This window comes from Gopherus flavomarginatus, chromosome 6 (assembly GCF_025201925.1).
Source record: "Gopherus flavomarginatus isolate rGopFla2 chromosome 6, rGopFla2.mat.asm, whole genome shotgun sequence".
Classification (NCBI taxonomy): domain Eukaryota; kingdom Metazoa; phylum Chordata; order Testudines; family Testudinidae; genus Gopherus; species Gopherus flavomarginatus.
In genome coordinates, this window is record NC_066622.1 from 13,734,636 (window position 1) to 13,748,237 (window position 13,602).

At 38.2% G+C, this 13,602-nt stretch overlaps 2 protein-coding genes across 4 annotated transcripts in view; both read left to right on the forward strand.

Annotated features, from left to right (window-relative positions):
* LOC127053138 (neural cell adhesion molecule L1-like protein) overlaps nt 1–13,602 on the forward strand; it is a 1,307,741-nt gene that overhangs the window by 736,787 nt on the left and 557,352 nt on the right. The gene's annotated exons all lie outside the window — the stretch shown is intronic.
* Nucleotides 1–13,602, forward strand: part of CNTN6 (contactin 6) — a 222,840-nt gene that overhangs the window by 115,690 nt on the left and 93,548 nt on the right. For 2 of the 3 annotated variants that reach the window (XM_050957317.1, XM_050957318.1), the window contains exon 5: nt 7,647–7,742. In XM_050957317.1, coding sequence (XP_050813274.1) covers nt 7,647–7,742 — 96 coding nt within the window. Of the gene's footprint in view, nt 1–7,646; nt 7,743–13,602 lie in introns of those variants that run through there. The other variant, XM_050957319.1, reaches the window with a different exon arrangement.

Genomic DNA, 13,602 nt, shown 5'->3' on the forward strand with positions numbered 1-13,602 from the left:
AAATAAATATCAAGCATACTGTAAGTAAAAATAAAAATAGTTATCAACTCCTGGTCCAATTAGCATTCATGGTAGTGTTTGGCATTAAACACTTAAAAAAAAAAGACTTTGGGAAATAGTCTCCTTTCAGTGATTGATCATCAGTCCTTTTAATGCAGTAGCATGAGCACATTGAGCAGGAAATGTTTATGTATATTACATTAGTACATTTCTCCAGATATCATCATTCATCACCTTAACTAAACACTTCACTGATCACTATGGATTTGCTTATCTCCTGCTAACTGCAGTGCAGTACTTAGCAAAACTGCTCTGGTGTTCACTCTCCTCTAAAATACTATTCATTTTACCTCCTCCTTTTACTTGTAATTGAATATCCAAATTTAAGAATCACAGGCCATATCCTTAGCTGGTGTAAATCAGTGTAATTCTGTTGACTTTGACAGAGCTATAACAATTTATACCCATTATACAAATTTCCTTCCCATATTTACACCCCATGCAAATCTGGAAACCCCACTACCTCAAATTTTTCAACGTATATCAGAAATGGTCCTGTCAGCTGCTAATTTGGTTTCCACTGGGCAACATATGTTTTTCCTGCTCCAAGCATATCTCTCTTGCTGAGGTCTGCAAATGTTCCGTACTGAAGATGATGACTTGCTGCCACACACAGCTGAGTCCATATATTTTCACACTTCACTGTGAAGAACCGCTTATTCACTTGAGTGTTTTCTTTGTCTACAGGAGCTCATTATTACATTTGACTGATTAATTGTGCCATACCAATAGTAATCTGCCAGCACACACAGTTCTGAAAGGGGGATTTTTTTTTTGACTTGCAGCTCATAGTACAATGCAGTTTGTGGCAACTCATTATTCACAAAGGGAGAGAAATGCAGGCAAAGAATGGAAGGCATTATAGAGGAATAGGTAATAACTTATTTATAGATTTCTGCAGAAACTCTATAGTTAGCGAAATATACCATCTGTTACATATCCACACTATTCCTAAGTGCATATTAGCAAGCTAAATACATGCCAAACACTTGATTTTTTCTATCTTATTTAATACTGCTCTTGACAGGCAACATTATGCTTTATTAGGTTATGTCATGTTATGTTACAAAGTTATGCTAGGTAACACAATTACAAAGAAGACAGTGTGGTTCTGCTGCTGTTATTGTAAATGTTCATGTTGAGACAGATTTTCAAAAGAGTTCAGCACCAAACAGCTTACATTTAGTCACTTATATCAGTGGGCAGATTTTCAAAACAGTTCAACTCTAGAGCTGATTGGAAAATTGGGTGGTTGAGGAGGGAGGTATCCTAAAAAAAAAATAAAAGACAAAAACTAAAATGCATTTGTTTTTACATGGAAAAACTAAAAAACAAAAACTTTTCACCAAAAATTGAACACAGTCAGCCAAAATGTTGGATCAGGAAACACAGCTGTGCTGCCTCATGGGAACTGTGGTTCAGGTGCCTGGTGCTGCCATTCTTTTCCATGGGCTGGGTTCCCTGGCTAGACTATACCTCCCAGTCTCCTGCTGTCACAGTGCATCATGGGAGTCCCTGTCTGCTATGTATCAGGAGGTGTAGATTGGTTGAGGAAATTGGCCCATAGAGAAGAATGAGACACCTGAACTACAAATCCCATGAGGCCCTGATGAGGTATTTATCAATAATTTCCTCCTCATTTTCCAGGTGTTCTAGGAGGGGTTACGAAAATTTGGTATTTTCTGCAGAAAGCGGGGATGGCTTTTTTTTTTTTTTTTTTTTTTTTTTGCAAAAAAGGGTTATTTACCCAATTTTCCATTAGAAAACAGTTTAAGCAGATTTTTTTTTTTTACTAATTCTATTAAGCACTCATTAAGTGTCCATTGGTTTCAATGGGAGATGCTGAGCATCTCTAAATGATCTGGCCACTCCCTTTAGGTAATCAAATGGGAATTAAATTCTTTTGAAAACCTGTCCCCAACTGTGGTGAGTGCTGCACACTTTGGTAAATCTGGTGTACAGTATACTGCCAATAATGCCAGTGAAATAGGCAAGATTCCTGCACAGGGATTTTGGCACATCACCTGTAGATCAGATACGGAAGATAATTTCTTACCACATCAAAATTAGTCCTACTAATTAGAAAACAAAGGCGTTTCTGGGACTTAAAAAAACAACCCATCACTGTTGCACTATTGGTATTTTAATCAGTGGTGGAGTCTGATTTTAAATGAAAAACAAGGGGAAATCAATTTCTTAAGGAAAGGTAGAGGGTGGTTGCAAGACAGATTACTGTAGCCCCACCAGATGAAAGTTTATCCTTACAGTCTCCTGCTTTCTAGCAAATTAATCAATTTCCAGAGTCACAGGCGCCGACTTTTCAAAGTGCCGGGGGGGAGGGGTGTTTGACCATTGGCCCTGCCCCATCCCTTCCCCCAAGGCCATACCCACACCCTGCCCCACCTCTTCATGCCCAGTTCCACCCTCGCTCTTCTCCCCTCCCGCCACCAGAGCCTCCTGAATGCTGCAAAACAGCTGATTGCAGTGGGCAGGAGACATGAGGAGGGAGGAGGAGGTGATGATCCGTGGGTCCTGCCAGTGGGTGGGAGGTGCTGGGGGGTGGGGGGAAGCTGATAGGAAGGCTGCTGATGGGTGCTCAGCACCAACCATTTTTTCCCCATGGGCCTATGTCCAGAGTGATGTGTAATATTACTAGCAGAGATCTAAGAACAGTAGTGCATACTTGATTAATTTTGCATCATTGTGAAAACATTCTTCACAGTATTGCTCTTTTTTTTCCCCCTCACAAAGCTTCTTTTACCATCAGAATCTTGTTCTTAGCAAAAATGTGAATCTACGATTTACAGTTCTGGAAAGGGATTGGAAGCCATTGACTAAACTATGTACTTTTTTCAGGGTATTTTGTGTCATTTTGTTTTGTTTTATGAAAAAAATAAAGCCTTGTCTTCTCTGTGCTACAGTAGCAAAAGTGGGGGGGAAAGAATGTGCTCAGGAGAGGAATTTCTGCTGATTTTTATTACTAATGCACAAACCTCAAAAGGTTTGGTTTATTTCATCCCTTAGATAATCTGACAGTTTGAAACGTTGTATGTAGTGTAGTTGTAGCTGTGTTGGTTCCATAATATTAGCGAGATAAGGCAGGTGAGATAATATCTTTTATTGGACCAACTTCTGTTGGTGAGAGAAACAAACTCTCAAGACACACACAGCTCTTCTTCAGGCCTGGAAAAGGAACTTCCAGTGTCCTGGGAGGTGGAATAGATTGTTTAACATAAGTAGTTAGCACATACACTATTCAAGGTAGAGTGGCCCACTAATACTTCTGCAGCCATAGGACAAAAAGGGGGATTTGTGGGTTACCGATTGTTCTAATAAGCCATAAATCCAGTATCTCTGTTCGGTCCATGTTTTTTACTGTCTAGCAGAGTTAAGCTCCCAGGATTGTCTTTTGAAAATTTTGTGCAGGTTTGAAACTTTGTGAGGGTTTCTGATCCTTCTTTTATTGAAGACAATGAGCGGTTTTCCCCCCACAATGTAACTGGGCCTTTTCTCCTAAACCCTAAACTCTGAAATTTGGGATATTCAGACCTGAACAATCTCCAGATGTTATGGTGACATTTGAAGTCTGCGGCAGTGTTCTTATGAGGTTCTATCCAATCCTCACAAAAGCAGCTACTAGAGGTGTTTACACACATTCTAAACACTAGTTTTTCACAGCAGCCTTCACATGGCATTGCCAATATCTTCACAGCAATGTCGGGAAAGACTTTATGCAACTTGATTTTTGTTATGTTCTAATAAGCACACAAGTACTCTGTGAGGCACTTATCCCTATATCAGCCAAGTCACCACTAAGGCCTATGCACCTGTGTTCTTTCATGCCATTGCCTTACTTTGGGACCAGGTGTAAGTGGGTGCTATGCACCTACTAATGTCCCTTTCCAAGAAGATGAGTAGTGAATTGATAAGGATCTGTAGCAAATTGTTGACACCTTGGAGAAAAGGGAACAGGCATAATCAAATGACTCTATTATTACTTCCTTCATTTATATTGTACTAACTTTTCAGAACAAGTAAGTAGACATGTTTACTAAAGATTTAAAAGACTGGGTGTTTAGATATTACACCAAATAAATAAAACAATACCTATCTGTTAAGTTTGAGTAAGGCATACAGAATCATGCCATTCTTGGTTTCCTTTCTGTTTATGGTAGTGAATACAATATACTATATGCTCCTTTCCTTTTTGTCTTTTTTCCCCATAGAATACTTCGACTCCAACCCAGAAAACTAGCAGGCAGGCAATTAAAGGGACATCATATATCTTAAAAATGTTTTTCCAATGCATTGACAGATACCTTCAATTGTCACCATAACAGAGTGTAGAAAGTGCTCATGAGGTGTTGCAGCTGCCTAATTCAATTCATCCATCTCTGAATAGACAATATCTGCACAGGAGACCAATATAGAAGCAGAGGGAGAGAAGGAAAAAAAGTAAAGTCAGTTGTGTAAGGTTCATCTAAAGGAGCGTGAATTCAGGTATTGATAAGCAAGAGCTGAGCCTGTCCAGATAGTGACTACTATTGTTTTGAGTAGATGAGACTGGATTTTTTGTTGTTTTTGGTTTTTATTATTGTTTATTAAATTCTCTGCCTACTGGCTCAGGAAGTTACCCAGTTGTTGAAAATATAGGGAGAATAGTGGCTGTTTGTGGAAATTGTGAACAAATACAATACTGAAACTGAATCTGAACAAAATTGTCACTCTATTTGTACCACTACGAAAAAGTTAGTTTGGTGCAGGATTGACCACCCTGTTGACCAGGTGCGACACAAACAATGGGACCATTCTCATCTAAGCCATGCTAACATACTTACGTCTACCAATGTGCCTCCATCTTGGACTGGAAGGACCTTCTGTAGGGATGAAATATGATTTCACTACCCCTGACCCCTTTAATCTTGAGCCTCCTTCGTGTCATTTCCAGAATTCAGGACCCATAATCATTTGGAACCCTTGTTACTCCCCTCCTCTCATTTCAGCTAAGGGACTGTAAACTTTAACACCTCAGCTGATCAAACTGCTGTTGAACCACATGAAGAAAAAGTATTCTGTGAGAAAGCAAGATCTCAAACAGAATTTTCTAGATAAAAAACAGCACTTTGAGTCTCCCCCCACCCAAATCAGCCAACAGTGACTACAGACTGCAAAATACAAATACAGTGAGTACAAACTGCAAAATACAAATGCAATACAGAAGAGCCCCAAGTTGCAAACTTGTGTAATAAATGGTAAGCACATATATAGATTCCTCCATTTCTTCTGGTTGCCCACTAGGAATTACCACATTCTTATCTGCACCAGCTTTGTCTCATCCTTAACCTCATAATTAGATGTTAGGCAAGATGCTTGACAGCAGGTGGGACTGAAGAGACTGACATATGAACTGACAGTTCATGAATTCTAGCTAGCTATGTAATGATCCCCTACACACAATCCTGTGGAATCACCAATGTGAGAGCCCAAAGGGAAGTTGAACAATTAGTCACTATTACCTTCTACGTCGTCTCAAAAAGAAAAGAACAGAGCCATTCAAATGTGACTCCACTTCCTCATTTTAAGGTCCACAAACATGTCAAAGAACTCCACAGGGTTAGTGCTAACCCAAGCAGCTAACAAATACAAAAGACGTGATCTTCTTCACCTGCTGACCACTACAATCAGCATCATCTCCATGTTATAGCATTGCTTAAAGCCAAAGTGGTTATGGTAAAACCTGAGAACTTCTTTAGATTCTTGACCATTTCCACCAGAACCTCCTTGATTATCCTTCTCAGCAAAAGAAAAAAAAGAAGATATTTTTAAGAAACTGTCATTGTTTGGGAAGGCTCTTATAATCATCTCTTTCAAAGAAAATTGTATATCCCCCTACCAGAGACAGCTAATGGAAATAATTTCCAACGTTATCGACAGCAACTTTCTGATGGCCTTCACTAGCCAAGAAGGACTTGGATTCAATTTGCAGGTCATAACAGAAAACTTCCCTATCACCATTTCAGCAAGTAACATTGGCAAAAATTCAAAACAAAGGTGACTGCAGGAGCAGACAGCCTGGGCCAAATCTGAACTAATTTAGCCACAAAATAATCTGATTATTTCTCACAGTGAGAAACAGTTGACTCTGTCACTGGATACAAATGACCTGAATTAACCCTGACATTTAACAACCCCATTAACAAAGTCCCCTGACACATCTACCTTCCTGTGCAGCTCTAAATAAAATATATATATTTTTTAAATTAGCTCATAAGGGAAAAAAGTGAAGACAGCTATTATTTACCTGATTTCTTGTAGATTGTAAGTTTGATTTGCATGACACTATCTACAGGACTAAATTTCCATGCCTAACAGGATCTAAAGGTACTTTTCAGAGCGTGAACATAAAACCCTTGTGGTAAGATGAATAAAGCAAACAATATGTGAAATTATATGGGATAGATAGCTCTAGGAAGAAGATGATATATCCTGTTATATTTTATTAAAACACAGTTTGAATGAAAAAAAATAGCATTTGATACAGCCCCTGCCATAAGGCACTCTGACATAAAAGTAATGAATCTCAGCATTTTAAATGAGAGCTTTTGGAACAAAAAGAAAACCATTGGCTTTGGTGGAATTTTTTGGAAGATACATCTGCTATGTTATCTTTTATCATTAGAGTCACATTATTAACAGGGAACCACACTGAGAAACTTATTATCTGCACCTTTTTAATAAGCAATGAAACAGAAGGGTAGATTCTTCTCTTGATGTGTATTCATAGCTTCAGTTAAAAGAAACTAACAATTAGCCATAGATATTACACTTACAGGTAGGCTATTCTACCATAATGAATCTCCTAGTGTCCATTTATTTGTCTCCTGTAAAGCTCTTCATTTGCTCTTATAGGTCCAAATACAAAGCCCATTGATATTAACAGAGAGATTAGCCCTGACTGCAGTGGGGTTTGGATCAGAACTATACTGATCAGATTCCTTTAAAAAAGGTCTGCCTGCATAGGCATTTAAGTACAGATTCTCCTCTGTGTACTAAAGTAAATGGTAAAGTTATTGTCCACCTAATAATTAAATGAATAAAACATTCATTATTAGAAAAAATAGTCTTTTTCTCTATTAATATGAAGAACTTGTAAATTTGAAATATACAAAAAAAAAAAAAGGCCAAGACAAGCTTCTTTTTTGTGTTCAGTATCCAAAAGTGGTGGTAGAGTGTCATCAAATAATGTTGAATGAGCTTGGAAAGGGGAATATAATGTATTACAAAATGCTGGGAGTTGGGAAGTAACTTTCCTATGAACAGGTTTTTCTATAATCATGCACCTCAAGGATTTTAGCACCTCCACCTGAAGCACCTGCTACTGGACAATCTCAGAAACAAGGCACGAGATTAGGGTATATGAACATGTATGCAGATAGAAGTTTTATTATAATATTACAGTAAAAGGCCTGGCTTGTTTAATTTCAATTAGATTTTTGTCAGAGTAAGGATTGCAAAGTTGGACCCATAATTTGCATCGAAATAAATCTGACCGTTAATATTTGTTTTTGTTTTTTCTTTTGTTCAAGATCTTGGAAATTTTGAAACCAAAACAAGAAGCACTGTCTCAGTCAGAGAAGGACAAGGAGTGGTTTTGCTTTGTGGTCCTCCACCACACGATGGAGGTATTATATGACGTTCTGAACTGTGCCCTTGATATTGATTTATACAGATACTGTCATGTGCAGCAAAAGGTAACCAGCAACTCACAAGGTGATGGAGAGTAGAATACTGTGAGATGGACTGAACAAATTGGTCATTTTTGTTTCAGAGCATTGCATTCCTAAAAAGAGAATGACATGGCAAGTATATTTACTATCTTACTATAAAATCATCAGATATGAATAAGTATTTTTCAGCTGTGCTCTTAAATGGGTTTCTTACAACGTGTGGATTTTCAGCTTTAAGACCTCTAAATTGGACTACTTGTGACAACATAGTTAAGTAAGTGCATAAGTGTTTGCAGGATTGTGGCCTAAATTATACTTGGGTGAGCACTAGAACTGTGTAAACCTTCCTGTATTAACTAAGCGCCACTGAAAATCTTCACTCGGATATCAAACCTCAGACTCAAACAGACTCAAACCTTTTAGAGTTTCAGAAAAATATGGACAACTTTTACCCCTATTATTTTTCATTTTCATGTTCCTCTACATTTCGAATTTCAGCCTGAAGTACAAGTTCCAAAAACATCTGGGACAGTGTTATCAATACAATGCAGTGTGTTAATCAAAAGAGTGATAAAAATTGTTTTCTTAACAGAGAGTAAGATCTTCCAATAACAGTGGAGTAGAAATGTACACAGTATACTTCAAAATATTCTGTAGTAGCATTTTAAGAAAGGGATTTGCCTAAAATGTAGAGTATATTATAAAGATTTCATTGTATTTCCAGATCCACCAGGAGCAAAAATTAATGGAAGCCCTGTTTCATGAGATTGTCAGTCCAATTTCAAAGATCAAAGAAATTCAGATAGATGATAGTTCTTTTTATAAGGTCATAAAAGAGCCCAATTTTTCTTTATTATTATTATTCATATTGCAACCCCATGCAGAATCAAGGCTCCATTGTACTAGCCACTGTATACACATGATGTAAATATGTTCCCTGCGCTAAAGAACTAAGTTCATGCAGATTGGTTATTCATTACCTGGTAATGACTGTTTGGGTTAGAACAAATATTCTCTCATCAGTATTCAACACCTCTTCATCAATAGAAAGAAAGTGGGAACTCTAAAAATAGGGGTAAAATGAATGGATATACTACTCCATATCACTAATTTTGACCACATGCACTATGACAGCTTGAGAGCCATGTGAAACATTTGTTGATAAACTAAACACACTTTGTGAGACTGAAGAGCTTCTGTGCAAAACACTTCATGTCAGTGAGTATTTCGTTGAAATTAGGCATGGCAGTGTTTTCTGTTAAGCGTTTAGCGTTTCAAGCCGGGTCGTTTGGGTATCAACACATGAATGAAGTCACATGACATTTCTTCAAGCTTCTTGATTGGCTGAACTCTATTCTGTATGCTTGAAAGGATCAACAGAAGCTATTTTCTCTTGTTTCCTCAAGCTTGTGTGAGAGGAAGCAAGAAGATATGCTGGATGAGCAGCAGCTATGAGGTTTACTAAAGCCACTAGAATTATTTCAGAGGGTTAAAGAGATGGGGAAACTAGGAAAGTTGAAAATATTTTGTATCACTCTATGAAGTGAACTCACAGGCAACACTACCTCACTTCATCCCATGTCAATTCCTCCATTTTCTGTATTTAGCAACTGAACAGTAGCCTGCAGTAAGAACTCCATTATATATTAAAATCACTTTGGGTTGTATAAGAGGGCCTCCATTTGTCCTTGTGGTCCCCATTATTTTGATTTCATAATTTATATATACAATCTGACATGGAAACTCACTTTATTCTCTGAAACATCTCTGATTCTCTCCTAAGACAAAACCCAGCTTACCTGTATGTGTGTGTTATTCTGTGACTGTGTACAGTACATAACGCACAGTAAAACTTTGACTAGACATCATAAAGAATGGCGGAGGAGTCTTCTGGGGAATTGCTTGAGAGCATAGGCACATAAGAATGGTCATACTGGGTCAGACCAAAGGTCCATCCAGCCCAGTATCCTGTCTACCAACAGTGGCCAACACCAGGTGTCCGAGAGGCAGTGAACCTAACAGGTAATTATCAAGTGATCTCTTCTGCCATCCATCTCCACCCTCTGATAAACAGTGGCTAGGGACACCTTTCCTTACTTATCTTGGCTAATAGCCATTAATGGATTTAACCTCCATGAATTTATTGAGTTCTCTTTTTAACCTTGTTATAGTCCTAGCCTTCAAAACCTCCTCAGGCAAGGAGTTCCACAGGTTGACTGTGTGCTGTGTGAAGAAAAACTTCCTTTTATTTGTTTTAAACCTACTGCCCATTAATTTCATTTGGTGGCCCCTAGTTCTTATATTATGGGAACAAGTAAAAACTTTTCCTTATCCAATTTCTCCACATCACTCATGATTTTATATAGCTCTATCATATTCCCCCTTAGTCTTGTCTTTTCCAAACTGAAAAGTCCTAGCCTCTTTAATCTCTCCTCGTATGGGACCTGTTCCAACCCCCTAATCATTTTAGTTGCCCTACTCTGAATCTTTTCTAATGCCAGTATAACTTTTTTGAGATGAGGAGACCACATCTGTATGCAGCATTCAAAATGTAGGAGTACCATGGATTTATATAAGGGCATGTCATAAACAGATAGTTAAGGGTTAATGCCTCTTTTACCTGTAAAGGGTTAAGAACACCTAGCCTAGCTGACACCTGACCAGAAGAACTAATGGGGAAAAAGATGTTTCAAAAGGAAGGAGGGAAGTTTTCCTTTGTTTAGAGAGTTTCAGTTTCAGCCGGAGTGAAAAAGATCAAGGAACCAGCTTCTTATCAGAGTAGTAAGTTTTAGAAAGGGATAAATAGGTTTATGTTCATTTTCTTTGTAACTTGTCTTGGTGCCATTAAGGGAATTATCAAATTCGGTGTTCTTGTGTGTATTAAAGTTTTTGCCCAGGGGAACATCCTCTGTGTTTTGAATTTGTTGTCTGTGAGAGTAGCTGGTATGCTAATCTCTCCCAGAGGGTTTTCTTTTACCTTTCTTTTCTTTAATTAAAAGCCTTCTTTTTAAATACCTGATTGATTTTTTCCTTGTTTTTAGATCCAAGGGGATGGATCTGGATCCACCAGGAGTTGGTGGGAGAAAGGAGCGGGGATGGTTAATTTCTCCTTGTTTTAAGATCCAAGGGGTTTGGATCTGTGTTCACGAGGGAATTGGTGAAGTCCCTCAAGACTACCCAGGGAAAAAGGTAGTGCTTGGGGGTGGTGGCAGCGATACCAGATCTAAGCTGGTAATTAAGCTTAGAAGTGTCCATGCAGGTCCCCACATCTGTACCCTAAAGTTCAGAGTGGGGAAGAAACCTTGACAGGGCAATAAGATATTCTCTGTCTTATTCTCTATCCCTTTTTAAATGATTCCTAACATCCTGTTTGGTTTTTTATCTGCCTCTGCACACTGTGTGGATGTCTTCAGAAAACTATCCACGATGATTCCAAGATCTCTTTCCTGATTAGTTGTAGCTAAATTAGCTCCCATCATATTGTATGTATATTTGGGGTTATTTTTTCTAATGTGCATTACTTTACATTTATCCACATTAAATTTCATTTGCATTTTGTTGCCCTATCACTTAGTTTTGTGAGATTGTTTTGAAGTTCTTCATAGTCTGCTTGGTCTTAACTATCTTGAGCAGTTTAGTGTCATCTGCAAACTTTGCCCCCTCACTGTTTACCCCTGTCTCCAGATCATTTATGAATAAGTTGAATAGGATTGGTCCTAGGACTGACCTTTGGGGAACCTCTCCATTCTGAAAATTTACGATTTAGTCCTACTCTTTGTTCCTTGTCTTTTAACCATTTCTCAGTCCATGAAAGGATCTTCCCTCTTATCCCATGACAACTTAATTTACACGAGAGCCTTTGGTGAGGGACCTTTTCAAAGGCTTTCTGGAAATCTAAGTACACTATGTCCACAGGATCCCCCTTGTCCACATGTTTGTTGACCCCTTCAAAGAACTCTAATAGATTAGTAAGACATGATTTCCCTTTACAGAAATCATGTTGACTTTTGCCCAACAATTTATGTTCTTCTATGTGTCTAACAATTTTATTCTTTACTATTGTTTCAACTAATTTGCCCAGTACTGACGTTAGATTTACCGGTCTGTAATTGCCGGGATCATCTCTAGAGCCCTTTTTAAATATTGGTGTTGCGTTACCTATCTTCCAGTCATTGGGTACAGAAGCCGATTTAAAGGACAGGTTACAAACCATAGTTAATAGTTCCACAATTTCACATTTGAATTATTCCAGAACTCTTGGGTGAATGCCATCTGATCCCAGTGACTTGTTACTGTTAAGTTTATCAATTAATTCCAAAACCTCCTCTAATGACACTTCAATCCATGACAATTCCTCAGATTTGTCACCTACAAAGGACGGCTTAGGTTTGGGAATCTCCCTAACATCCTCAGCCGTGAAGACTGAAGCAAAGAATTCATTTAGTTTCTCCGCAATGAGGTTTCTTGATGCTTCTGCTGCCCCTACTACTGCTTCTTGTGAGCCATAGGTGCTCCTGAGCCACTGGTGTTTGTAATGATGGCCTCTCTTGGTTGGTGAACAATAACAATAACATGAAGAATTAAAAATAGCACAAGGGCCAAATCAGTTTTTCAAACTGAAAGCAGCAGCTATTCTTCGGTCATTCATTTTTTCTATCTTCCAGGGGAGGTGACCACACATACTTGGGAGCTTAAAATAGTTTACTGCATGCTAGCACTGACTTCTCTCTCTTAGCAATATTTTCTCAATTCTTATTAAAGAAACAGAGTTATAAAACAAATTCTCAAGAGGAGAAGATAAATAGTGATCTGTAAAGGGAAAGCAGTATATCAGAGGCGGAAAGAAGTCCATCAAACCAGTTTAAGCCCAGAAAATCTTATGGCGAGATGAAATGTCAGTTCATGTAATGTTTACAGCACTATGAAAGAGGTATATAATCTGGGAGATTAACTGAAACCCAGTCCTTATAGGCAGAGAAAGCTCCAAAGGGAGTCCCTGAGATGGATAAATGGGACAGATAGGACAATTAACCATTCTCAGACTAGCAGGCTCCTTTAGACTCAAAGTAAAAACATTATACTGACATAAAGCCAGGGAAGATGTTCATAATGGAAACAAATAGTTAAAGGTGAGTTGATCCCAGATCAATTGAACTGACAGAAGGACAGTCATATACAACCCCGTTCCATACTGTCTTATTAGTTGGAAATGTGAGCTGCTGATGAAAGGGCATGAAAACAAAAAGAGTTATTTGGCATAACAAGCCTCCAGAGAATGGAAATTGAGTTCCTCTCCTTCTGTGAGCCATTGACACTGTATCTGTTCCAAAATTATATGCTATGGAGATGAGGAATAAGGTGTGAGGTACAGTATAAACTATATTCTATTCTAGGGTGCTAAGACAGTGAAACATTTCTATTACTGTGGAAAAAGTATTTTGATTGAAGCTCTCTCCCCTGACATTGAACACTTAAAAGAGAAAGGCCTAGTGACTGTATGCATGGTTCCCAGTGAATTCAATGGAAGTTCTGTGAGAGTAAGGTAGGCAGAATTTGGCTCTTAAAAATAAATTGGAAGGTAACTAGTTAGATATCAAATAGTTTGCTGTTTACTTTCTTGGACAGTACATCGTGCCAGAGAAAAGTTGCAAATGTGTTGAATTTCCTTGTTTTATACAAAAAGGGTAATCTGGATTAGAAGGAGGAGGAGGATCATTACATGATAGACATTCTTGTAATGTCCACTACAGAGAAGAGAGATAGAGAGGTGAATTTAGATTGGTCTTTGTTTCTTTAAACAGGACTTTAGTTTCTA